Source organism: Chelonoidis abingdonii, chromosome 7, assembly GCF_003597395.2.
Source record: "Chelonoidis abingdonii isolate Lonesome George chromosome 7, CheloAbing_2.0, whole genome shotgun sequence".
In the NCBI taxonomy this organism is placed as follows: Eukaryota; Metazoa; Chordata; order Testudines; family Testudinidae; genus Chelonoidis; species Chelonoidis abingdonii.
Window position 1 is genome coordinate 63,111,498 of NC_133775.1, and position 23,629 is coordinate 63,135,126.

The 23,629-nt window shown below is 45.4% G+C and overlaps 1 protein-coding gene across 7 annotated transcripts in view; it reads left to right on the plus strand.

Moving 5' to 3' along the window:
• The first annotated feature begins 3,833 nt into the window (after positions 1-3,833).
• Positions 3,834-23,629, plus strand: part of PBX1 (PBX homeobox 1) — a 266,955-nt gene continuing 247,159 nt past the window's right edge. For 2 of the 7 annotated variants that reach the window (XM_075067949.1, XM_075067948.1), the window contains exons 1-2: positions 3,838-4,722; positions 7,637-7,710. In XM_075067949.1, the coding sequence (XP_074924050.1) occupies positions 4,532-4,722; positions 7,637-7,710 (265 nt within the window). In that variant the 5' untranslated portion in view covers positions 3,838-4,531. Of the gene's footprint in view, positions 4,723-7,636; positions 7,711-23,629 lie in introns of all 7 variants that reach the window. The other 5 variants (XM_075067947.1, XM_075067944.1, XM_075067943.1 and 2 more) reach the window with 4 other exon arrangements.

Sequence of the window (23,629 nt, forward strand, 5' to 3'; positions counted from 1 at the left end):
AAGGGGCTAATTTAATAGAATCCAGTTGTTGGTTAGTCCCCATAACACTTTCTTCAATTGCCTTTTTAGCAAGGGTGGGTGGGCACAGCAGAAACAAGCAATGCCAAGCTACTGAGGCCTGGCCTTCCTCCCCCTACCCCCAGTGACTGCATTCTTCCCCAGTAGGGTGACCAGCTGTCCAGTTTTGGACACCCTCTCTATCCCAACCCCCCTGCACCCCACTCCCTCACTGCATCCCTCCCCGTCCCAATCCCCCTGCACCCCACCCCCCATCATTGCATCCTTCCCCATCCCAACTCCCCCTGCACCCTTATCCCCCTCACTGCATCCATCCCCGTCCCAACCCTCCCGCACCTTCATCCCCCTGTTAGTGCATCCTTCCCCATCTCAACTCCTCCCGCACCCCCATCTCCCATCACTGCATCCCGCCCTATCCCCTTACAATGCTCTCCCACCCATCCTCTCCACCTCCCAGAGCCACCACCCCCATGTCCCTCACCCCTCAGAGCCCTGCACCCCATTCACCTCCATACACTGTTGCACTCCCATTATGTCTCTATACACCCCTGTGCCCCCACATCCTCATGCACCTGTAGCCTTCTGCCTCCCCCTGCATCCCCATCCACCCCACATACCCCCCCTCCTCTCTCCTTCACTGCCCCCTCTCACCCCCACCCTACTCTCGTCCTTGGCCTTTTTTCCTTCTCCATGCTCTCTCCTCTATTCACCCATCCCCATCTTTACCCCTCCAGCCCACTCTCCTCCCTTCCCAGGTGGGTGATTTAGGCAGCCCCTGGAAAAGTGTATGAAAAAGTGTCTCTGTGTCGGCAAGTGTGTGCATGCACTGTATGTGTGTAAGAGACTGTGTGCCTCTGTGTAGGGAGCTGTGTGTATTGCAGCATGTGTGTATATCTGTGTGAATAAAATTTGCAGCCCATCTCTTTGACTCTTATTCTTTTTGCTGGTTTGCACACAAAAAATTGATGACAAAATATGTGTGTATTCCTTTCATAACAAGTTTTTAAAAGAGAAGGGAACTCTAAAAGAAATGTATTATTTCTTAAAAGGTGAATGTTAACTAGTAATTGCAGAAGAGCCAATGGATCAGACATTTCTCCCACCTTTGTCTAGCTACATTTTAAACATTTCATTACAGATTTTCTTTTTATGTGTATGTCCAGCACCTACCACCCTGGAGCCCTGCTCTTAGTCGGGGTTTCTAGGCACTAAACAACAATTATAGTAATGAATAATGTGGAAGTATGTCTGTTAGTGCCTGCTAGATGCGTACAGATGAATACACGTGTGTATCTGCATGTAGGTATGGGAGTCGGGTTCTACAGATTTATTTCTATAGGTAGCTGGACAGGGGTGCAGTTCTGTGGTTGTGCTCTATGTATTTGTACTTGGGCTTTGGGAGTGGGCTTTTAATGTACCCACTGCAGCTGTGATAATGTGTGGTCCTGATTCTACACATAAAATTACAATAACTTTAGTGATTAAAAAACATGGAGCTGGTTATGAAAAATGGGAAGACGGGAGGGAAAGAATCATGAAAACCTTTGTGAAATTTCATTTTTTTTTAATTACCCTTTTTGACTGTTTTGTTGCCAGCTCTAGTGTCCTGCAACAAATAAAACCTGAACTCAGCATAATACAGCTGTCAAAACAATAAATATGCCGGTTTGGGCCTTGCAGTGAAAATGAGCATGTGAGCGAGGGTGGAGGAGAGCAAGCGATGGAGAGAGGGGGAATGGAGTGAGCTGGGGCAGGCCCAGGCAGGAGCGGGGCCTTGGGGAAGAGGCAGGGCAGTGGGCAGGAATGAGCAGGGCAAGCGTGTTCGGTTTTCTGGAATTAGAAAGTTGGTAACCTTACTCCCCAGGTCCATGCAGGGCTCTGGAGAGAGAAGAACAAGGATCATTTGTCTCCTACCCCTAGTCTCAGTCCTAAAGGGATGCAGAGATTGATGGGGCTCCCTGCAGAAAGGTGTACCCCTGGCTGCCATCTAGCTCCTGTTCCTCCTAAGCTCTTTGCAGTGGTCCTGGGAACAGATGACACCATCATGGCCCCAGACTCAGAACCAGCAGCTGCTCTGGTGTTGTGTTTACTGCTGAATATCCTCCTACGGGCCCTGGGGCAGAGCTTGCACATGAGCTCCATGTGGAGCAGTGCATGAGATAGGTATTACAACTGACCAGCCAGGGACAGGAACACCTGGGCAGAACAAGGACAAAAACGCGTGTGATGCATGCCAGAAATATGGCTCTCCTGGCAAACTGGGGACGTACACTCCCAAGGTCAGGCAGCAGCACAGCAGCCCTGCAGGCCAGGCACAGAGACCTGACAATCTCTTTCGGTTTTACTCACATTAGGCACAGGTGCCACATCAGGTGCCTCATGTGATGTTCACACCTGCTGCATGCTCAGGCACCCAGCTGAGTCCGAGGCAGGCAGCTGGTATCCCCTTGCAGTGACTCCGCCTGGCCATGAGTAGGCACTGCTGAGCCTCTCTACTTCTCTGTCTGCTCATGCTGCCAGCTCCTGCTATTATGCGGGAGGTTGGGTAGCTCCAGACAAGTGTGTGTTTGATCTGTGAGCAGTCACAGATCTCATGGCAGTGGATGGACACGTTGGCCACTTTTCATTCAGGTGCCTCAATGCCAGACCCCTACCCTGCTCAGGGGGAGGGGGAATCTGTCACTGTCTCTTTGAGGGAAACGTTACACTTACTAGCTGTGAAACTGGAGTTACTTATACTTAGGCCACCATAATATTTCCAGACAAAATATGATTTTCAAGGTGGTGGTGTCCCAGTTCACTTCACTTAATCCCACAAAGGCAGTTTAAAAAGACTGGGTTCCTGAAGCAGATAGGGCTCTGCTTTGTAAGCACCTTGGGGGCGGGTACCATATATAGCTCTAATTGTAAAGGGAAGGGCCAGCGCTGATGATGCTCTGTAAATCATTCCAAAACGTCCTTTGCTGCACAGAACCCCTTTCGTACTTGGGAAGAAAGGCAAGCACTCATTTAACTGAACTCTCCCATTGCAAAATTGTCACCCAGAGCCAGCACTGCCAACTCTTATAGTATCTGGTATATGTCTTAAAGCCCCAACTCCTGGAGTCAGTGGATTAGACAAAGAGTTCATTTAAAAAAAAAACTTCTAGTCTTCATGATTATGGAGGAAAGGTTGAGAACATGACCCAACTGTAACCTAAAGGCTCAGAAACTTCAGGGGAATGAAATAACCTGCTGTTTATTTTGTTTTGTAAAAAAATCCTGTGTTTTCCACCCAGCCCCAGGGTTTCTTGGGGCCTAACTCCTCATTCTGAAGGTGAAGGGCTGCTCAGCCTGCCGAGGGAACCAGGCCCTTCTCCTAAATCACAGCTGGCACCTCCCTGCTACCCAGTGTGCAAATAATGCTTTCGCAAGGACGTGCTAGCAAGTAAACTAGTGGTAGGTTGGCATGTTTGCAATAAACCTCCTTTTGTTTCTTTTCCCAGGGCTGCAGGGTGGCCGGGTTGGGAGCCTTCCCCTCCCCTAGGAAGAGCAAGCACATCAGGGCGCCGGGGGGGGGGGGGGTGGACAGGCCAAGTGCACTTTCTTTTGCAAAGACCCCCTTGCACCTTTAAGGACTGGAGACTTCGGATGGAAGCAGGGCACAGCCCACCTCTGAACCCGGTGATTGACAGGAAGCTGGGAGGGTGGGGTGGGGTGGGGATGTGAGTGTATGTGTCTGAGGAAGGGGTAGGAGGAGCTCGGGCTCTTCCCAGATGGCCAATCAAGGCAGAGGGGTGGGCAGCTTGGCTCTCTCCTCCTGTGGCTTTTTTCTGTGTCAGTTTCAGGAGTCCTGAGCCTGAGCTAAACAAAAGCAGGAGACAGAGGGGGCTACTGGAGTTTGCAGAGACATAGAGGGGAAAGGGAGGGTATTTTGCTTGCTTTGCTGCTGGGGTGGGGGTAGAGCTCTGGCTTTTGCAAGAAGAAGGGGAGAGGAAAAAAGAAAGCAAGCAAAGCAGCCCACCCCCTTTGAGATCGCTCTGGCAGTGGCTGGAGGGGGGTGGGGGAAAGTTTGCCTTGCAACCTTCCTTCGCCTCTGCCTTCCCCAGATCAATGCCTATTTGCAAGAGGATTAAGAGGCAGATTTAAAGGGTGATAGCTCATTTCTGCGATTGCAAAAGGAGCCCGGGACTAAGAAAGCAGCCAGAATCCAGCTCTAATCTCCCCCCCCCCCCAAAGAGGCAAGGAGGTTTATTTTTCTTGCTTTTTGGAGTCGTTCTCTTCCCCCTCCCCCCACCCCGAGTCCCTTTTCCTCCCTCCCAGAAGCAACGGGATCCCCCTCCCCCCTTTCTCGTTTTCCCTTTTTTTTTTAAAAAAATTTCCTCCTCCCGAGAAGAAGGATTTGGAGCCAGCGTGAAGGATAAAAAGCCTGGTTGCTCCCTAGGAGGCGCGCCGAAGGAGCAGGAGGGAGAAGGAAGGAAGGAAGGAAGGAGAAAAGGGACTGCTGCTGCTGCTGCTGCTGCTAGCTTGGGCGATGGACGATCAACCCAGGTTGATGCATTCCCATGCTGGGGTGGGGATGGCAGGACATCCCGGCTTGTCCCAACACATGCAGGATGGAGCAGGAGGGACAGAGGGCGAGGGAGGCAGGAAACAAGACATTGGAGACATTTTACAGCAGATCATGACCATCACAGATCAGAGTTTGGATGAGGCACAAGCCAGGTGAGATGGGGGTGGGGGAGTGCAAATCTTCTCTTCCTTCTTGCATAGTGTTGGGTTTCTTCACTGTGCTTTCTCTGCTTTGAATAGTAGCTAGGTCGGGGAAGGGAAGGAACCAGAGCCGCAGGAGAAATGTTGAGTGCAAGTATATATATACTTGGTGATATGATATGGTTACATTATATCTGTCTGTCTGTCTGTCTGTATCTATTTGAAACTGCTCTCTGATCTTAAGCCGGCCTCCTCACTTGCATGGCGCCTGGAGTCGAACAGGACAGGAGGGCTAAGTTTTGAACATCATCTTACTGGGTGGTATCCCAGGAGGAGAAAGTCCCAAGCTAGGCTTTATTGCTAAATTATTTGATTTTCCTTCCTTTCATCCCGCCTTTCTTGCCCGTGGCTTGGGATGGTTAGGATTTCTAAAAAAAATAGATTCCTTGCTCTTTTGTGTGTGTAAAAACAAATCTCTTTCTTTGTCGCCAGTTATCAGCCCTTTTAGAAAAGCTTTTCCGTGGGTTTTTAAAAAGCAGGCCTTTTCATGAAGGGTGGGGGTGGATATTTGCTTTTATTCATTGAAAAAGTCGTACTCAAATTCTTGTTTGGGTTGATGGGATTTAAAAAACAAACAAACAAAAAAACTTGGGCCAGTTTTCTGTGGGTTTACTGTCTAATCCAGCTATATGTACATAAACTACACTCTTTCTCTTCCCCCCTCCACCCCCCGCATTAAGCACCTATGACACTACTATGTGTTGTTGGAACCATGTGTGGATTTATGTACATTTTTGAAATAGGATTTGGGAATGGCAGCTGATTCTTCTTCAGCATTTGTGTTGTAGTATTTCATTTTATAGCAGACAATTTTAAAAACATAGTAGCCTGCTTTGAATTCCATAGAAAATGCACCAAGTGGTGTATCATCTTTGGACACCTTTTAAAATAATACGGTATTTGCTAAGGCTACATTTTATGGTTGGGGCAGATGTGCACAGATTTTTTTATGATGGGATATTAAAAAGAAAAAAAGCAGTAAAAATCTGCTAACTGGAACATATTCGACTTCACCGCATGCAAGCTCAATAGACAGCTTTGAGAAGCTCTAGCCAAACTTAAAAAAATGAAGACACGGTTATTTTTTTAATATAAAGTTGCCAAAATTGTCTGGTATACATTAGAATTTTATTATCTGAAGAAAAGCTTTTAGGTGTGGTATAGTTCTCGCTGGCACATATGTTCCACAATGGAACAGATTGCTAGAGTACATTGTTCATGGAAAAACGTAGATCCTAATAAACTAGCTTGGATCTACTTCCAAAGGGATGAGGGTATGCTATTATATTTGGTCTCTGTCTTCTTAGCCTTAAAACCCCAGTATCATAGGATACTTTGTTATTGGGCTGATTGTTGTAGAAGCAGAGCTTGCTAGCTTTTAGGATGAAGAAATTTCCCATTTCATGCCTAGACAGAGCTGGGGAAGGGGGGGGGTGGGAAATCTTTTTCTCCTGAAGGTTACAGGAATTGTGTGTGTCAGTATTTTCCTGCATGTGTAATTTACATTCAATCAAATTAAAAACAAACAGAACTTTGCAACCTGGATGATGCTCCATGTTTTGCCTTGCTGGGCTACCCACAGCTACTTCCTTACAGGACTTTCTCTTCGGCTGTGAAACCGATTGTATTTTTCGGCGCTGCTTGGTTTTCAGTCCTGCGTATGCATCCCATATTAGTTTTTTATGAAGTTTCTTTAAAGATGTAAATTGCTAATAGTGTCTGTGTGTGTGTGAAGCACATACGTGTTGTTTATATACAAATGGCTGTGATTATTTGAGTTCTCTGCTAAAGTGACAGTGTGGTTTTTCTGGGCTATGCCTTTGAGAGACTTCCTACACCAATCTTTTACCATAAGGCAGGGTGGTGGTCAGGAAAATAATAGTGAATGTTTGCCAGATATTCCCACTGCCTTTATATATCATTTCAGTTGGTAAACAACATTCCCATAATTGATGCCTGATCAGAACAGCCCTTTATACAACCAAGCCCTTTGCAAAGTGATTAGATGGCTAAAAAAATTACATTTGTTTCTTTGCTTAAGTGGGCACCTGATAGGTTTTAAGGGCAACCAGCCAATTAAACAAGCAACTCTCCTGCCTCCCTCAAAAACAATAACCAATCCCTGCTGCCCAAAAAGAAAAGAAAATTTTTAAAAAATCCACCAAGCAGAAGGTTGTGTGGTTTTTTGTTTGTTTGTTTTTTTAAATGAATGTAGTGTCCTAATTGTCAATAATTGAATCTTAACATCAGCAAGCAGGCAGTGTGTACACAAGAAGCATAATGTAAACATGAAAAAATGAATTTCTGTGCCCAGATGTGTGTGTTTGCCCCTGGCAGTGCATTTCCATTCTCTTTAACTTGGGTACTGAAATGCGAGAAATTGACAGTTCCAGTCGGTGCACCTTTCAAATATTGAGGGGGCATCTGCAGGATGAATTGGAACACATGGGTATATTAAATAGAAAGGAGGGGAGTGTGAGGATGGGGTGAGAGGGAGGGAGACAGATCTCAGTGCTGTGTATTTCATGTCTTCCGCATGTTCCTGGCTTTGGCTGTTAATTGCCTGGCTAGGGCTGCTAGATTGTGAATGCCACTTAGTAGCAAATGCCATTTTCAAGTAATTCCTAAATTGGCCTAATTTATATTATCTGCATTAGCGAGTAGCCCCTCAAGAATGAAGGATCATCAGTTAAAGTCCTAAAAGTTATTGCATAGTGGCTTCCTGTGCAGTTTTGGCCAAAATGTATACTGTGTTTATAGGTATTTATTTGTATTTTTCCTCCTCCTTTTGCACATACTAGCCAATTTCAATTTTGAAAGTTGTCTTGAGCTGCCATGGCACCCTAACCTTGCTTCTTTCTTGCAGGAAACATGCTTTAAACTGCCACAGAATGAAGCCGGCCCTTTTTAACGTCTTGTGTGAAATCAAAGAAAAAACAGGTAGGAATGGGGATTCTGATGATCTTATGGGGTCTGGGCCAATTTTGTTTTTCTGCTTGAAGGGTATTTCCCTCTCCTCAAAAGTTCTTATTTTTTAATATTATTTCAAAGGGAAAAATGGAATATTGACATTGCATAGTAAGATATCTATCGAAGAGGAGAAAATATTAATTAATCTTCACCCATGCAACCTTTGCTGCTTTTAACATGTCGTCTCTCTTGTTACGTCTTTAAAATATTGGTCTGCTATGAAAACTGTTCGGAAATAGATTAAAAAAAAACAAAACAACCCCCTAAGAAGGTGTTTTCACTTTGTCTCTTAAATAAGGATAAAAAAGAATGAAAATACACTTCTAAAGTTATTTTTTTATTTTATTTTATTTTATTTTAACTAAAGTTAAAATCTCTGTGTATCTGCCAGTCACTGACGCCAGATAACACACAGAGAAAGTTGTCAAATACCTTTAGTGGAAGCCTATCTATTAGATTGTTGATTACTTTAGGGTACTGTTGTTTTATGGCAGGGAGTGTTTTCCTGTAAGGGTGGTAATGACATCACAACACTCATTCTGCTGGTTTCCACTTTTCCAGACCTCCTACCGTGCACTAACACACTTATAACACATCCCAGGGGGGCATTTAAATTTTAAAAGCAACAATTAAAAAATAGCAGTCATCAGTCAAGGGTGATCTTAAACAACAGATGCTCAGGGAAGGACATTTAGCAGCATCCGCCGCCATGTATTTATTTAATTTTTTTGCAATTTTTAATTTTATTTTTCCTCTCTCCAAGTGGGTAAAATCCTTGCTTACACTTTCCAGAAAAATGAACTGCATATAGGCAGCGAGATCCAACTGCTTCTTCTTTAGCACGCTGCGAACTACTTGACTTTTTTTTTTCTCCCCTTTTACCAGCAGGACTGTAACAGTCAATAATTCATATCTAAACTATATAAGCAAGGTCATGACATGAATGGAAGTGACAATAAATATGATTGCACGCCCAGTTGATATATATTGATAGTTACACATGGTAGAGGAGAGCAGCTTTCGGAAACCTGAATCTGTGTCTGTTTAAATTTTTTTTATATATATATAATATATCTATAAGCCTCATTGTGTTAGCAGCTGATTGAAAACGTGGTTACTTGACTCTTGTAATATATATAATATGACTAAGGAGGCTCTTTGTTAAATGTTGTTTGAGCAGCTTGTAACCTAGACAAAGCACCTAGCAGTGCCATTCAACTCTCTGAAGTCCTTAGGGCTGCATTGCCAGTGCCTGACATTCTTGAGAAGTCGTTTATTGTATATTTCCTATAATATAATGGAGCTTGTATATGGTTTCTATAATGTAATGGACCCTGTATATATAAATATCAGAGATGCCTTGGAAATCCTGCAAGTGCCTTTTCTTCTTCTTTTATTTTCTGTTAGCCAAGAAAAAGACCGGTCTCTCTCTCCTTCTTATTTGTTTTGTTGACAATGTTGTCTATAAAATGTTGGTGGTTGGCCCAGTCTCTAATCAATATCTGCCCTGGTTTGAAATCAAAGCAGTCGTGAAGTTGTAGGGGATGATTCTTTTTGAATTAGAGCAACTGAAAATACAGCGGGGGAAAAACAACAACCCACAGCCCCATCCGCTCTAATATTTGGAGAAGCTGTTGGGCTATAGGGAATCGGAGCGAGGTGGTGGGTGTGTTAATTCCGATCCCCTAATTAAAATCTAGAGAGACATTAGGTCAAAGTGTGACAGTGCAAACAAAGAGCAGGTGTGGATTGGTACGGTCTCCCTTTAATCATTCTGGCTGGATTGCTAGACGGGAGGCTGCTGTGTTAAACAGAATAACCCCCCCAAAAGAGGTAAATTAGGATGGCATTTGGAATGAATTTTTATCAACTCAGCTATACGTGTATGGAGAATAATTTTGCTTTATAAATGGAGTGGCGGGGGGGAGAAAAGAAAAATCCATCACACTTGAAACTAAGAAAGGTGCAGGTGGTATCTTTTATTATTATTTTCTTGGACCAAATTCTATAGCTGAGTAGCTGTGGTCTTCCAAAGATGAGTCTCATCCAAAAGGAACACGCAGGCCTAGTGCAATCCAAGGTGCAGGTGTGCAAAGGTGAAAGTTGGGCTAAGTTAAATTTCTTCCCCAAGTCTGAATTTCAGATGTGGAGTCAATGGGGAGGAATCCATTGTTGGATAAAATCCTGGCTACTTGAGTGGCTTGTGGTTCTCGTGGGGCGAGTGTGTGAGTGTGTGTTCCACTCGTCCCATCTCAAGCGTTACGGGGATTCGCTTTCAAACAGCTTGATTTAAGTGACTCCAGAGCCTAGTGGAGACTTTACCACAAACTCCCGCAACATTCCGGCTAATATTTCATAGCGTTAACGTAGTCTGAGCGAACCCAGAGTGTCCATGAAGTTGTTAGAAAAAGAGGTCGTCTTTACTGGCTCGAGTCCCCTTTTGCAAGCTGACTCTTTAATTATTTTAAAGGATTTATAGGCATGCTTTTTTTTTTTTTCTTTTTTAGCTTGTTTGCTGGAATCTGTTAGTTTCTTTTGTCTATTTCAGGGTGATGTCTTTTAAAAAGTAGTAAGTGGAGAGATTTGATTTGAGATTAATGCAGGAAAAATTGTTGCTTAAATATACACATGATTAGTCTCTGCTAATTTGCAGTGTTTTCCCTTCTTTTTTTGGTTGCTTCGTTGGGGGCTAATTGGTAGGACTAGCTTCAAATGGCTAATTGGCTTTTTGGAATAAAATAGAAGCCATCATTGTCTCAAATGCAATTGATTTCCCAGTCAATAGAAATTTTAAATAAAAAAAAAAAAATTGCTCTGGCAATTATGAAAAGTTTGCAGGGGGTGGGGGTTCCTGTTTGTGTTTTTAAAGATGATTCTCTGCCTGAGCAGAATTGCTAAGTAGAGGAATCAGGCAAGGCAAACGCAGACGTGCGGTCCTTGGATGGCAAACTGGAAAATATCTGCTGTCAAAATGCAGCAGCGTCTATTTCAGCTGTGAGCCTTTTCTAACTCCCATCTCGTTTAATGGGGAATGGAGAAGACAGAGAAGGTGAATGCAGGATCTATGATCATTTAATCCGATTGCTCCTCCTTAAACATTAGAAGGGATATTCACTTTTTTGCTTCTTCCGTGGATGTGGGAGTGTGAAACACATTCTGTTTAAAAGGACCCTGACTTTTATTTTTTTTTAATTTCTCAATTTTATTTTTCCCTTCTGCATGTCAAAGTAATTCAGGTATAAAAGGAAAATTAATACACCCCCAACAGATGAAATGTGTTAAGTGGAATATTTATAGACAGCAACGATTAGCTGTGCAGTTGTTGTTGATAGTGGCTTTGGTTGGTTTGTTTTGGGGTTTGTTTTTGTTTTTGTTAAATTTTGAACATAGTAGCTGCATAAGCCACTTCTTAGCCACCCTTCCCCTATGTATTATCTTCACAAAAGTTAACTCAAATCAGCTCTTTTGGAGGAGGTAGAATATTTTATTTATTTTTGTTTTCTTAGCACCCCTTTGTTCTCTCTAGCTCTCTGCCTTTCTCTGTGTTCAATTAACACCTCCATCACAGAACTGTAGTCTTTTTTTTTATGTCTGCTACTGTATTTCACTTCTGACACCTCCCTTATTATTCTTGCCTGCCATTGCTTTTTAATATAGCAGTTACGTTATGGGGTTTCTTTCCTTTTCTCCCTCTCCCCCCCATTTCATGTCGTTCTTTAAAGCTGGCGGCAAAAAGGAGGGCCAAGCATGTGTTGTATGTAAGTGAATGTTTCCTGGGGTGCATCTGATCTGTGAGAGAATGGCCAAACCAAGGCCCTGTCTGCCCTTTATAGGGTAGCATGGGGCAGCTTTTTTTTGGCTCTGCTTTTTGACCTTTATGCGTCACTTTAAAACTCTGCCTTTGGTTTCCTGTTCTTCCCTTAAGCTGGGAGTCAGCAGAGGAGCCCAAGGAGCATTACCCGCGTTAGAATTTCAGTGGCAGTTGTGTACTTAGGGCCTGATCCTGCTTTCACTCCTGTTGACTTTTCGCAGCGGAATCGCAGCGGAATCAGGGTCCTGACTCCTTCAGGCTCCTCTGCAAATCCCAGCCTTGGTTCCAGCGCTCCACGGCTCCCCTCCAAAGCAAAGCAGGATTTAGAATTGTGCTGCTTTTTTGTTTAAAGCGGCTGCTATTCCAATGCCTTAGCTGCCCTTTTGAACTGTGCACTGTTCTCCTGGCGATCTTGCATTGGATCCACGGTTGGCATGTGCCTCGAGGTTGGTTTAAGAATATACAACCAGTGGTGGGTGGGGGGGAAGGAAGAGTGGGAGAGCTTTTGACTTTTCTACCCCAACAAACGCAGCTTGGTGTAGGCCCCTGAAGGTTGCCAGATGCTGGCCGCAAAAGCCTTTGCAGGACTCTTGATTCAATTAGTTCCAGAAACCTAGCATCTTTAGAGGGAAAGGAAGAAAACTAGGAATGAAGGAAATAACTGCACAGAAGGAAAGGGGTATTCGGGGGGATGGAGGGAGTATTGACTTACTTGGAGACCACATGCACCTTTGGAAGGGAAAAGTTGGGGGCGTGACAGGGTGTGGGGTGTGAATGAGGATGGAGTATAAAGCAGCAGCCCAGATGGACTGAAGACAGATATATGGTATCTATTGAGGGAACCTGCCTAGTGGGGATGACAAATGCAGCTCTTCGCTCAGGTGTGGGTCCCTCCCGTGCTGGTGAAATGTCTGAATGCTTTAGTTTTAATTGTACTTTCTCTACCGCCGAGAGGAGGAGAGAGGAGGCTGGGGGTCTGTATAAAGGTTCCTCCGCCCCGCTTCTTCCTTGTAACGCGGCAGCGGTTAGAACAGAACAGAGCAGACGAAATTAGCGTAATCAGGATTGGCGAGGCAGTGTGAAAGGAGATGGGAGCTGAAGGCCTGCGACTGACTCCAGCCGGCAATGAGGGAGACATCAGGGGTGCTGTGGGTGATAGGGATTTTTTTGTGGCCATGATGCCAAATAAAATTGCTAGTACCTACAGGGATGGAGGTGCTCCCCCCGCGTTATCCAGAGGGAGCTGAATTGATGTAACCTGATGGCCTTGTTTAACTAGTGTTTAGCTCAGTGTGAGGCGGCTCGACGTGAGGCGAGTCCCCTGGCCGGCTCTGTCTTGCTTGGGGATAGGCTTTGATCAGTCTTAAATCTCTCCCATGCATGTCAGGTGGCATGGGGGTGCTTCGGATTGGGTGGCTGGATCAGAAGATGCGTTGAGATGAGGTGTGATTCCTGCCGGATTAGTCCGGTGCAGCTTCCCAAACTTATGGAGTTGCCTCTGCAGCATTCATTCCGGAGACTGCCTGCCATCACCCGTGGACTAGATGCCTTGGAGGCTGAGTGGTTCATGCTTAGTTAAAATATCTCCAGGGAGGGAGGCGGGGAGAGAGAGAGAGAGTGTGTGTGTAAATAACATTTGATCAAAGATCCCTCTCGCCTGGATATATTCTGTTCCCCCCAGGTGTGAGCTATTTTCTCATCTCCTTCTCCTGCTCCCTGAGCCCTGTTCATCCAAACCTCTATTGATGTTTGTGAAACATTTTGGAGAAGACTTTCATTAGAGGAATAGTTTTTGCATCTTGTGATCTGAACAAGGACTTGGTAGCTGGAAACTCCCATGCTTTAATCCCAGCTCCTGCCACTGACTCTGTCTGTGGCCATGAAGAAAATCTTTTAGGCCCAAATTTTCTAAAGTGACTAGTGATTTTTTTGGGGGGTGCCCCACTTGAGACACCGAAAGGGTTTTCAAAAAGTGCTGAGCATCTGCCCACTGCAAATTGGGCCCCTTCCAGCTATCTCAGGATGGGTATCTAGAATCGCTAGTCACTTTAGATAATGTAGGTTGCAATCACTCTCTGCCTCAGTTTCCTCACCAGTAAATTCAGGCTAATATTTAGCTGCCTCATGGAGCATGTTTCTGCCTCATGGGGAGAATGTGTGTTTCTAAAGCATGCTGGAGAAGCTATATAAGTATTAGGACTGTAAATGGGCATGTAGTCTGCAGATACACTGTCTGTTTTTTGAGGGGAATAGTAACAAAAATAGAGCAATAGAGAAAATGTAAGATGTAAATATAGAGAGTCCTTGAGAGGCACCATCAATGCTGCCTTCATAAGATTCTGAAGATCCAGTGGGAAGACAGGCGCACTGCTATTAGTGTTCTGGAAGAGGCAAAGACCACCAGGCATGATCATCTGTATCGAGGCAATGATCATCCGTCAGCAATTCTGCTGGACTGGTCACGTTGTCCGGATGCCAGACCATCACCTCCCAAAACAGGTCCTGTTCTCTCAGCTGAAAGAAGGGTACCGTCATGTGGTTGGACAACGGAAGCGTTATAAGGATTTGCTGAAGGACAACCTCAAAAAATGTAATATTGACATTGGGAGACACTTGCCCAGGATCACTTAAAATGGAGTGAAGTCCTGCATGATGGTCTCCTGCCTTTTGAACTTGCTCACCGACAAGCTGAAGAGGACAAGAGGCACAGGAGGAAGGAGAGACTGGTCTCCAGTCATGGTCAACAGCCTCCTGCTGAGTCTGAAAACATCTGCCCTTATTGTAACAGTACTTGTGGTTCAAGGATTGGCCTTATTAGTCACCCGAGGACCCGTAACTCCCGTGGAAGATGATCATACTTGGTAACAAGTGATTGTCCATCACAACAACTATAGAGAGAACTATATTTCACAACTAGGTTGTTTTTTTCCCCCTCTCTAGAGGTCATTATTTTACACAGCAATTTGTAGGGAAAACCATGTGGTATTCCTTTTTGCCTTTGTAATTTTTCAGGTTTGGTTACATTGAGATGATGAGGGATGAGAGGAAAGATCTACCAGATCATATTGTCTGCTTCTGCTACCTGATGATTCAGGGACTAGTGGCTAAAGCTGGGAGTTTGGAAATCTGGGTTCTTTCTTTGCCTCTGCCATGGGCTTCCAGCATGGCCGTGGTCATGTTGCTTAACTTTGTCTGATCTGTAAAGTGGGAATACCACCTCCCTGCCTCTCAGAGCTGCTTGGAAGCTGCAGTTATGAGTGTTGGTCAGGGATTTAGAGCTCCTCTGCTGAGATGTGTTTCTGAAGTTCACATCATTATTTTTTTTTCTTCCGTTGGTGTCGTAGGGGGTGTTAGAAAGGCTGGTGCCATCTGCAGCACAGTCTGTGCTGGAGAGGGAGCACTGTGCCCGCTGTGGGTGAGATTTACATTTCTCGCCTGCCTGCCTTTGCAGAAGAAGGGTGGTCCTGTGGTCAAAGCACTGCAGTGGGTTGAGTACCCCATCTGTCCATTGTGACTTCTGGGCCTTCATCTGTAGAATATTCCCTTGTCTCCTTTGATTGTAAGCTTCCCAGGGCAGGGCCTGACTTATCTTGTATGTACAGTGCCTAGCACAATGGAGCTTTTAGGAGGTACAATAATATAGCAGCCTGTTCAGTAAGCTACAGTAAAATATGTTGTTTACAGCACTCTAGATTATTCATTAGAGTAGTTCCTAAAAGCCACAGCCAAGAGCCAAGTGTGTGGGCATGCTCACTCTAGCTGTTGAAAATGCCACGGCCACAGCGCTATGCCTTCAGTCACTTCCCCTCCGCAATCAGTAGAAGGGCTACTTGGCGGATCACTGGGTTTCTGTGGAAATTCGTTCCTTTTGGCTCTGAGCAGAGGCTTTCCTGCATGAAAATAATGATCGGAAAAGCAGCCCGATCAGGCTGTGTTCTGCATGGCTTCAGTTGCAGGCGTTCCGGCCCCAGCTGCTTCTCAAAGTTAAGTAACACGAGACAGCGGGCAGTATAGGTATAAATGACAGAAAGCAGTAGTATGAAGATGCTGAATAAATTAAAGCGTTCAGTTCTCTGGCCGATAACAGAGTGGGAAGCATACAGGCACAGGGAGATTGGAGACGTTATCTCCTGAGACGGAGAGTTGATAAGAGACTTAAGAAGCTATTTATTGAATAATAACTTTTTGTAAATGAAAACCCAGTTAACCAAAGAATTAGTAACTTGCTCTTGTGCTAATAAAACACTCCCTTCTCCCTCCTTTTTAGCGAGAACAGTATTATTGTGACCAGTGCACTGGAAGTGGGAAGCTAGTCCTTCAGCAATGCATTATGAGATACAGTTGTTCAGACGGGATGGGTGGCAGAGGAGAGAGAAACCCCAGTCTCCATTTTATGAATGAACGACTCCCGGGGCACACACAGCTCGGCAGTGATGGGCTGAGAGAGTTTATTTTCAATTTAAAGGATTGCTCCATAAACTGAGGCCATATCTACTCCTTGCCGCTGTAGGGTTTTTCCAGGGTGTTAGCTTTTCGCTGGGAGGTGGATTAACACCACCAATGGAAGAACTGCTCCCGTTGCTGTAGCGAGTGTCTATGCTGAAGTGCAACAGAAGGGCAACTGCAACGGAGCCGCTGTAGGGTTTCAAGTGTAGACAAGTCAGCACCCTGAGTGACAGTAGCTAGGGACTCGTCTACACTTGAAACCCTACCGTTGCTCTGCTGCAGCTGCGCTTCTGTAGAACTTGGGAGTAGACCCTCGCTACAGCGACGAGAGAGGTTAATCCTCCTCCCCGCAAGGTGGTAGCTAGGTTGAAGGAAGAATTCTTCCATTCATCTAGCACTGTCTATACCGGGGGCTAGGTCAGCTTAACTACGTTGTGCAGGGGTGTGGAGTTTTCATATCTCTGAGTGACGTAGCTGGGTCAACTTAACTTTTGAGTGTTGACCTGTCTAAGACTGATGGAAGCATTCTTCCATTGACCTAGCTGCATCTGCACCGGGAGTGAGATTGGCAGAGCTCTGCCACTGGGGGATATGGGTTTCATGCTCCTGAGCTATGTGATCCTAAATTTTAAGTGTTGACTAGGCCTAAATCAGAGTGCAGAAGGGGGGAAAAGCCCACTGCTGGCCTTGGTTACAGAACCCAGCAAATGGGCTCCTCTGCTCTGTTCTTTGGTCAGCGTTGTCTGTCACAGGGATCTCTTGAAGGCAACATCCCAGCTGCGTGTGTAACTCTTCAGATGTATTTGCCAGAGGGACTGGCCATATGCTCTGAGGCAGGGACTAACAGATCCTGGATTTTAGTCTCTTCAGTGGGAGGTTCCCATATTACTGCCCCTCTTTAATTTGGGTCACTTCTTCCCATCTTTCCCCATATTCATCTTTTCCATGCCCTCCCATCTTTCCTATCTGCAGTCACTAACCTGTCTTGCCACCCTTTAATAGCTTTCTTCTGGTCTGGTGAATAGAGCTGGGGAGACAGGGGAAAACTACCAGCCGTAATTTAATTGTTTCAAAATCTGACAGACTTTCTTTCTCTTTTTACATTTTAGTTTTCCTGACAGGAAACATTTAGATTAGAAAAGGATCAGGCAGCTTTATCGGGGAGCTGCACAGAGATCTCTGTTGCTGGACACTACTTTACCGAGCTGTGTGTATCCATGTCTCCAACAGATGAAACCATCTACCTGTGCCTGCAACATAGAAGTGCAGTACATTGTGCATTGCTCTTGTATATTTTGGGAAATGCTAAAGCAGTCTCACTGGATATAATAGGCTTCAATGTATGTTTTGAGGGGATATCTAAAATATCCATGCAACTTTCACGATCTTTTATTTGTAGAAAAGCACTTACCTAAAACAGCCTTTTGCTCACTCTAAACAAAAGAGGGCAATTTTCCCCCATTGTTTTAAGAACGTGAAAAATCAGCTAGTAAAAAAAAAAAAAAAAAAATCCTTACCTGTGTTACTAATAACTTTGATCATTAAAATAATTATTTTCAGCATTTCATGTCAACTACATTGGAAAAATTATTAAAAATGTAATTTGCATTTCCTCTCCTTGATTTTTGTTTCTTTTTTCCGCTCACCATGGGTGGAGGAAATTAAGCTGGTCAGTTTCAGGTTCTGTTTTTAGTCAGTTTCACATCTAGGTTCTTCTACCAAAATATTTGCCCTAAACTACCTGACTTCATGCCTTAGACACAAGAAGAAGAAAATCTAGTTTCTCTCCTGTTAGATAACATTTCTTATTCTGCAGTGATGCTGATTAGTAAAATGAGCAATGAAAGGTGACCTTCAAAACTATGGTTCCTAAGTCTCTTCACTGTTCTTTGCTGCCTGATTCCCAGTAGCCAGGCTCAGTCCCAGATCCTGCAAAGACATAGGCATGTGCTTAATTATATTTGCTGTGAGTAGTCCCCTTCTCATCAAATGTTTTGCGAGGTTGGAGCCTAGAGGGAGACTGTCTGCCTGTAATAATCTGAAACATTTTATTTTTGTTCTTTCAGAATAAACTTTGAAAAAGCTCTTTCTGTGTATGTATGCGCATGCATACTCTCTCTCTCTCTCTCTCTCTGCTTATGTGGGCTCCTGGTCTGATTCTGCAGTGTTTTGACAGTATAGTGGCATGTTAAACATGATATAATAGTTGGAGCATGCCAGCTATGGCATGGATAGACATCTACCAGTTTCACTGCAGTCAAGAGCTATACAAGGGGCAGAGTTAAGGTTATGCATTAAAGTGTGAAGTTCCTGACTTGAGAAAACATTAAGATGGCAGAATTATAGATCTTTTAATGTGGTCTTTTTTTTTTTTTTTTTTGCATTAAATTATATTTTGGGATATCATGATATGAAGTTCATTGGACAAAATTAGATTTTTCAGCTCAGAAGGGGGTCCATTTTGATCATTGAATCTGATCTCCAGTATAAAACAGGGCATAGAATTTCACCCAGTAATTATTGCATCAAGCCATAACTTCTGGCTGGGCTAGAGCATCTCTGTAAGAGACACATCGAGTCCTGGTAAAGACTTCAAGTGATGGAGAATCTACTACCTCCCTTGGTAAGTTGTCATGAATCTTTAATTACCCCCATTTAGAAATCGGGCCTTTACTTCTAGTCTGAATTTGTCTGGCGTCATCTTCCAACCATGATATCCCTGTTATGCTCTTGTCTGCTAAATTAAAGAGCCCCTCTACAGTCGGAAATCTTTTAAAATTCTAATCTTTGGAGTTAGGGGCCAAATTCCCACTGAGTTCAGAGGGAATGGGAGCTGCCGTATACAGGGAAGTGAGTTTGCAGCAAATGCATGGGCTATCCCTGGCTGTTGAACCCAGTCAGGAGAGGTTGCCGGAGTGCTGAAGTTGACTTGGGGAAATTTAAAAATCTGAGGAGCAGTGACTTGATTTACACACTTGTTAACTGCAGTGATGCAGTTTCTTAAGCTTTATGTATGGAGAGCACCTTGTGGAGTATTTATTCCTTTGGATATGAGTCAGCCTCAAATTGCTGGTGATTTTAGGTGTGTAAGTTGCTTGGGTGCCTACCTTGAAACCTTTTGAAGGGGGCCTGATTTGCAGAGGCTAGGTGGCCAGCCCCTTCTGAAAACTGGGGTGTCAAACTGGGCATCCAAAGTTGTAGGCGCTCTTGGAACACATGGGCCATTTTAACACAGCCAGAGTAAAGATTCAAAAGAGGCATAAAGACAAGTGCATCTCCCTGAGCCAGGAAGTCTTGTGTGTACCGTGCCCTGGAAGGTGGGGCAGATATGGGGGCTGCTGTCTATTGCATGTGATGCTGCTAAGGTGGTGGGGGAATTCTACACCAGCGGTTGGCCTGAAAGGTCTCCGAGCTCGGTAGCAAATATTTCATTTCCTCACTCTGCGAATAGCTGAGCAAACATCCTTCAACTGGTGCAAGGGGTGGGGGCTCCCCTCTGCAATCCACCGGGGGGATGAACTATTGGAGTGTCTGACAGAGCAGGGCCTCTTCCCCCTCAAGGTCTCCTGTTGCTATTTGCAGAACCTGTGGCCTGAGTCAGCTTGGCATTTCCCCAGCTGGCTGGAATTTACTTTCTGCCTGGCAGGGCCATTCTATAACATTTGCGCACCTGGGCGGCTTAAGCTTCAAAGTGGGGTGGAGCAGCTGATCCTGCCTCTCTGTGACCCTGATTCCTCCTCATTGGTGGGTGGGAGCCAAGCAAGCAAGCAAGCAATGGCTCTGCCTTTCCCTGGGAATTAATGATAGGAGGGCCCTTATCTGTTGTTACTGCTCATTGAGATGGCACCTGGGAAAGATCAGGACCCCATTGGGTTAGATGCTGTATGGACGAGTAACAAGATGGCCTCTGAGAGCTTGCGGTCCAATCTGCTTCTCTTTGCTAAGACTGGCTGGCTGTCCATCTCGGGCAATGTGGTCTAGCTCACAGATACTCAGGCCTCTGTGGTTCAGGAGCCAAATTAGCGATCAGCATTACCCAAATGAGCCACAGCACTGTGAATTTCATTGGTTAATTTACTATAGTACTGTGCAATCCTATTTAAACAGTATGGCAGAGATATTTAGTGTATGTATTTTGCTGTGAGAATTTTTTTTATATAATACATGTATAAAAAAAATTCTCACAGCAAAATGACTGTCCATGTATTATTATTGTATTAACTACAGTTGGTTTGGAACATAGTAAAAGCATCCTGATTGGTTAATAATTCAGTCACACTGGTTTAATATCACATGCGGCAAAGAGCCGCAGGAGGCGCATTGAAGAGCCACTTGCAGCTCGTGAGCCTCAGTCTGAGCATCACGGGGCTAGATCAGTGCGCATGGGAGTGGAGCTCAAGAACTCTTGTCTCTGCAGCAATGGGTCACTGAGCGCTTAGGCCCAGATACAAAAGGTATTTGGACTCCCAGCTTTCTTTGAGGAGTTGGGCCTTAAGCGCTGTATCTGTTTCCCCATCTGTAAAAGGGGGCTCATAGTTATTTACCTGCCTCCCAGCGGAGAGGTGTGAGAGTTAATTGGTTAATGAATTTTACAGTACTGTGTGTGTGCAAGAAGGCCCTGTAGAAATGCCTTTCTGCTCTCACTCTCCTGCCTGTCCTCCTCCTGGGTGGAAGAAGTTGGGCTGTTTTCTGAGCCCCTGTCATTAGACTGCCTGACTGAGGCTCTGGGCAATGGGTCTTTGGCTGTCGGGCACCAGGAATCAGGAGGAGGATTGCTGGTTTCTCACCCTCCCAGACACTAGCTGTTCCTTCTGTCTGTCATACAGGGTAGCCATTCTGATACAGAGGATTATAATGCCCAGTCTATGAGGCTTGACTGTGCTTCCCAGCTGTCTTCTGCCTCCCCTAACTGATGTTTCTCTGCTTGCTCCACCTCCCTTCAACCAGAGCAGATGCAGGAGACAGAAGCTCTGCCTCTTCTGCTCCAGCTCACTACTAGCCAGCCTGTGCGCACTGACCGTGGCCTGCTGGCAGGGCATGTATTGTGTGCTCCTATGCAACAGAATGGCCAGACCAGTGGCTACCTCCAGATGTGCTGGGGGTGAGGCACAAGGAGGGGCCTCCCCTGGGAAGGATCCATGCTGTAGACGGGGTGGGAAAAGGATTGCAACAGGGCAGGTCCTGCACCTGGTGATTCTAGCTCTGTAAGGCCTATGCTGGCTCGCTGCTCCCTCCTCCCAGGGACCTCTTCTTGTTCTTTCCAAAGAAACAGCTGGAGTGGGACCCCATCCCTTCTGCCACCAGCCTCTTCTGCTCCTCTAGAGACTTGTTTGGGTTCCCAAGGAAGGGGAAGGAGACAGATGCAGAGCTGCAGCATGAGGAGACCTTTTCTGTCCCTGAAAAGGAGGTAAAAGTTGGTGGTACTCTAAAGAGATGTCCATCAGGAGCTACATCTTCCTATGGCGGATCCCAGAGCTCTGGTCTCGCTGATCCCCTCAGCCCCTTCTCTCATTCTCCTGACCTTCAGCCTTAAGCTGTCCTCTCTGACAGGGTCCAACTTCCTAGAAGGGAACCCCACTGCCGCCAATCGCAGCTTAGTAGGTGGGGTGTCCGCTCCTCTTCCAGGTCAGTCCAGGGGGCTTGTTCCGCATACTAGAACCCAGAGCGGTTGGGCTGGCGGTTGGGCTTGCACTGTGTCTGTGATGCTCCATCGGGTGGGATGACAGGTCAGTGATGGGTCACCATGGGGGACCTGGGCCGTCATCCTTTATCACTGGCCCAGAGAAATTGGTCCTGCTGAAGCCCTGCATGTCTCTAGCCATGTGGACTGGCTCAGACATGTCCAGATCCACCCTGTCAAAGGGAATCACCACAAGCAAGTTTTTCGGTGAATAGAGACAGGGATTTAGGTCCAGGGACACTGGCCATCCATCCTCTTGCTGCATCACACCCTGCATTTGGAAGCTCTGTCCTGGAAGCGTTTGCAAAAACCTTATGTCTGCCCTCCCTCTCACCTGAAAGGCACAGGAAGGTTGAGGCATAGGAGTGCTGAGGAGCCTGGAGTGGCTCAGGTGGGCTTGGTTCTGCTGTTCAGTCCTTCCAAACAGATGCAACCCCCTGAGCTGCAGTCCATTGCTGCCCGCCCCCGCCCCCCCGCCACTCCCAATGCTCAAACCACGGCTTCAGCAGACAGTTTCTGGAACTTCCTGAGGGGTTTCAGCGATGAGAACTCTCCTGTGCTTCCATGAGAAGAGAACGTAATCACAGAATATCAGGGTTGGAAGGGACCTCAGGAGGTCATCTAGTCCAACCCCCTGCTCAAAGCAGGACCAACCCCAACTAAATCAAACATCATCCATGTACTTCTGGATTTTTGGTCTGTCTTCTCCACCTCGTGTACACTGGGGAATTCCAGGCCAGGAAACCTTACATCTGTACCTGGTCATTTGATTGCAATGATGATTTAAAAATAAATAACTAAACTACCCTGCAGATCTTGATGGGGCCTCACTAACACAGTTTCTGCCTAGGGAAGTGATGTCTTGCTAATCTACTGGAATTCTTTGTGTGTGTCAATGAAGTCGGGGATAACGTAGAACAAGCTGGTTTAACGTATTTAGACTTTGAAAGGGGCTTTGATGACAAAGTCCCTCCATTAAAGGCTACTGAAAAAACAAAGCAGCCATGAGGTGGGAGGCCAAGTATTGCCCTGGATCAAAAAACTGCATAAAAGATAGGAAACTGAGTGGGAATAAGTGGCAGATTTTCATTGTGGCAAAAGGTTAACAGTGGTGTCTTCAGGTCCCATAATGGATCCCATGTGTAATATATTAATGATTTGGAATGGGGACAATGAGCAGTGAGGGGAGCAAAATTTTGCAGATAACAGTTATTTAGCTTAGTCAAATCCAGAGAGGACTGTTATTTCAAATGGCAAGTGATGAGACAGTAGTTGGGGAGGGTTCTGAGTGACTACAGAGAATTCTTTTCCAGGTGTCTGGCTGTGGGTTCTTGCCCACATGTGCAGAGTCTTAACTCGGGTAGGTAACCTATGGCACGGGTGCTGAAGGTGGCACACGAGCTGATTTTCAGTGGCACTCACACTGCCTGGGTCCTGGCCGCCGGTCCGGGAGGCTCTGCATTTTAATTTAATTTTAAATGAAGCTTCTTGAACATTTTGAAACCTTGTTTACTTTACATACAACAATAGTTTAGTTATATATTACAGTCTTATAGAAAGAGACTTCCGAAAAACATTAAAATGTATTACCAGCACGCGATACCTTAAATTAGAGTAAATAAATGAAGACTGGGCACATCACTTCTGAAAGGTTGCTGACCCCTGGTCTAACTGATCGCCATATTTGGGGTCAGGAAGGAATTTTCCCCTGGGTCAAATTGGCAGAGACGCTGGGGTTTTTTCACTTTCATCTGCAGCATGGGACTCAAGTCTCTTGCTGGTTTGAACTAGAGTATATGGTGGATTCTCTGTAACTTGAAGTCTGTAAACATGGTTTGAGGATTTCAGTAACTCAGCCAGAGGTTAGGGGTCTGTACAGGAATGGGTGGGTGAGGTTCTGTGGCCTGCGACATGTAGGAGGCCAGGCTAGATCATCATGATGTTCCCTTCTG